At 44.4% G+C, this 2,646-nt stretch overlaps 1 protein-coding gene across 11 annotated transcripts in view; it reads right to left on the bottom strand.

Annotated features, from left to right (window-relative positions):
- The window catches only part of Adck1 (aarF domain containing kinase 1), a 159,886-nt gene that overhangs the window by 86,066 nt on the left and 71,174 nt on the right, over positions 1 to 2,646 (bottom strand). For all 11 annotated transcript variants that reach the window (XM_031357310.1, XM_031357309.1, XM_031357312.1 and 8 more), the window contains one exon: positions 1,743 to 1,826. In XM_031357310.1, coding sequence (XP_031213170.1) covers positions 1,743 to 1,826 — 84 coding nt within the window. The remainder of the gene's footprint in view (positions 1 to 1,742; positions 1,827 to 2,646) is intronic.

Below are 2,646 nucleotides of genomic sequence, written 5' to 3'. Positions count from 1 at the left end.
AGCACAACAAAAGAGAGCCAGTTGGTAGATACAGCAAATGCTAAGTCCACAGAGGGAGAAGTCAGGGAATTGAATGAAAAAATGCTTTAACGAAGAGTTAGAAAACTCTTGCCAGGACAATTTCTCGGGATCTTTGAACACGGTCTACTCACTGGATTTCTGGGATTTCTTTGCCTGGCATGACAAACAGAGCCTGAAATAGGCTTATCCAGTAAGTAGATATGAGATAATAATTTAGGCCTTGATCTCATGAAGGTCGAGGCAGGAGACAGCAAAAATATTGTCTCATCAGTTAATATTTGTTCGGATTGCTTTATTTGCTTTGATTTGTTTTATTTATCAAAACGAGTGTGGTTTTGAATCTGCACTTTGTTTGTTTGTCTCTGCACTTGTGTTGACAGGAAAGGAGACCACACTCTGGTCTATAGATCAGATATGAATAACTAAAAAAATTTCAAGAGAAATCAACCAGGACAGGGAAAGATTCTTCGTGCCATCCCTCACATGGCATGGATGGAGACTTTTTACAGTTGTTTAGTAATAAAACTGACTCATAAAAAGGGACAGCTGTCTTTCACCTGCTCAAACGTGGAGAATTTCATCCTTAACTTATCTGTGCACCCTGCACAAATCCATAACGAAGATCTTAATGGTACTAAACTTTTGGTTGTGAGATTCATATATTACAGAATGGTACAGCTTTGGCAAGACTCTTCCTCAGAGATGCTAAACTGACCTGCTTGGCCCCTGCTTCTAGTTGCTGCCCAAAATGGCTTTGGGGTTTGCCACAGATCCCAGGCCATCTTGCCTCACCCAACCTTTCAGACGGATCTGGTCAGAACTTCAGTCAAGCTCTAAACCTTCCAAATATGCAGAGACTGGATAACAGATGCTAAAGCTAGCTTTCTTAAGTCTAACCAAATTTTCTAATTTTCCTATCCTCCCCCCACATCTTTAAAGATTTTTTTCGTCACCCCTATTCGGCAGGAAGAAGTTATGGACAGTCGTCAGTTCAAGTCCCTTAGGTTGGGATGGGTGGTTCTGGTTATTTTATGAATTGTAGATAAGTTGTCATTTTAAGGGATATTTTACAAATGCTGTCACTAGACAGAGAGGAGACCAAAGAGCTTAGACTCAGGGATCTCTACCTTTCCTTTCCTCTTCTCTATCCTTCCTTCTTAGGTAAAGGAAAGAGGGTAGAAAAAGGGGGATATAGTAATATAGAAATTAGAGGAATAGACAAATAGGGAGAGGTTATCTTCCTGGCATCTCTAATACATCTACATCAACTACCACACTCTGACTAAGGAGGGGTGTGAGGTCTACAGCTCCACTCCTACAAAAGGCCCCAAGTGGCCTTCAGAGGACAGAAAAACAATCTCTTTCTACCTAACAATGAAGCTTAGAAGTCATTAGCCTTCCGGGGGCAGCCTACATCCCAGCTGTCATCAGAAATACACAGTGGTCTCCCCAACAGTACTTTATAGGTAATGACCTTAGCATGGGAGACTCAGTTTGATGTAAGGTGGCAGCCTATTCACAGGTGCTAAGGCACCTGCACAGAAAGGAGGAGGCAATCTTCCCATCCCTTTATCCCAAACCCCCGAGGCCAGTAGCAGCGACCACCTCATGCCTGTCTGTCCTAAGCCCAGCTTTCCCCAGAAAGTAAACTGGCTGTGCCCACTCTTCAGACATATCCCATCCTGGCCCAGCTCTGAGGGTTCTCCCCCTGGGTCCCTTACCTGGGATCGACGCTGTAAATACTCCTCTGAGCCATATGGGACACTCCTCAAGGAGGTGAGGTAATCATAGCTGATGACAGCTGTCTGTGAACGAAGGGAGGAGAAGGCTTAACACTGAGGATCTCAAAACCATACCTCTCCCAACACCCTGAAGCAGGAGACCCACACAGGAGATGCTGGCGCTATGGGAGTGGCTGGACCCACCCCTTTGGATGCTAAACCACCAGATCATATTAGCCTGGTTGATCCTTTGTAGCCTTCGGGAGTGGGCACAATAACACTCCTGCAGAGAGGTCAATCTCGAGTTGTCCTTATGTACCAGCAACTGTCCGTAACTGGTCGTAAGCAACCACTTCCAAATGTATCGTCTCCACTTGCTTCCTTTTTTGGGAGCTGTCTGAATTCAAGGGCTGGGTCTTCCTGCTTATTACTGATCTCCAGCATATTTTATACTCTACAGGTACACATTCAATAAATCCTAACTAAATAAATGCTGTTAAACTTGAATTTCCATTCTAGATCTTCTGGTCAAAACCTTCCAGTGAGGGAGGCCTTTATCCACAGTCAATCAGAAAATCACAGGCTTCCGACAGATATCCAGCTTTTCAGAGCAACTAAGGACCTCGGAAACTAAGTTCTGAGCTTTAAAATCCAAAGTGTTCATCTGCACTCTCACAGAGCAATTCCAGTCCTTCTGTGTGTGCTGAGCACAACCTATCACCAAGGTTTGCTCACTGAGTGTCGAACCAGGACCAGAGGCCTTTAGAGAATGGACAACTCACTGTTGGTCTGCCTGGGTGAAAACTCAATACTTCCCCTTCTTCTCTACCATCTTTTTCTTTTGGATGGTAGCAGAGCCTAAGTATGCTTCTCTCTCTCTCTCTCTCTCTCTCTCTCTCTCTCT

Source organism: Mastomys coucha, unplaced genomic scaffold (assembly GCF_008632895.1).
Source record: "Mastomys coucha isolate ucsf_1 unplaced genomic scaffold, UCSF_Mcou_1 pScaffold6, whole genome shotgun sequence".
NCBI lineage: Eukaryota > Metazoa > Chordata > Mammalia > Rodentia > Muridae > Mastomys > Mastomys coucha.
This window is presented reverse-complemented; position numbering and strand designations above follow the sequence as displayed.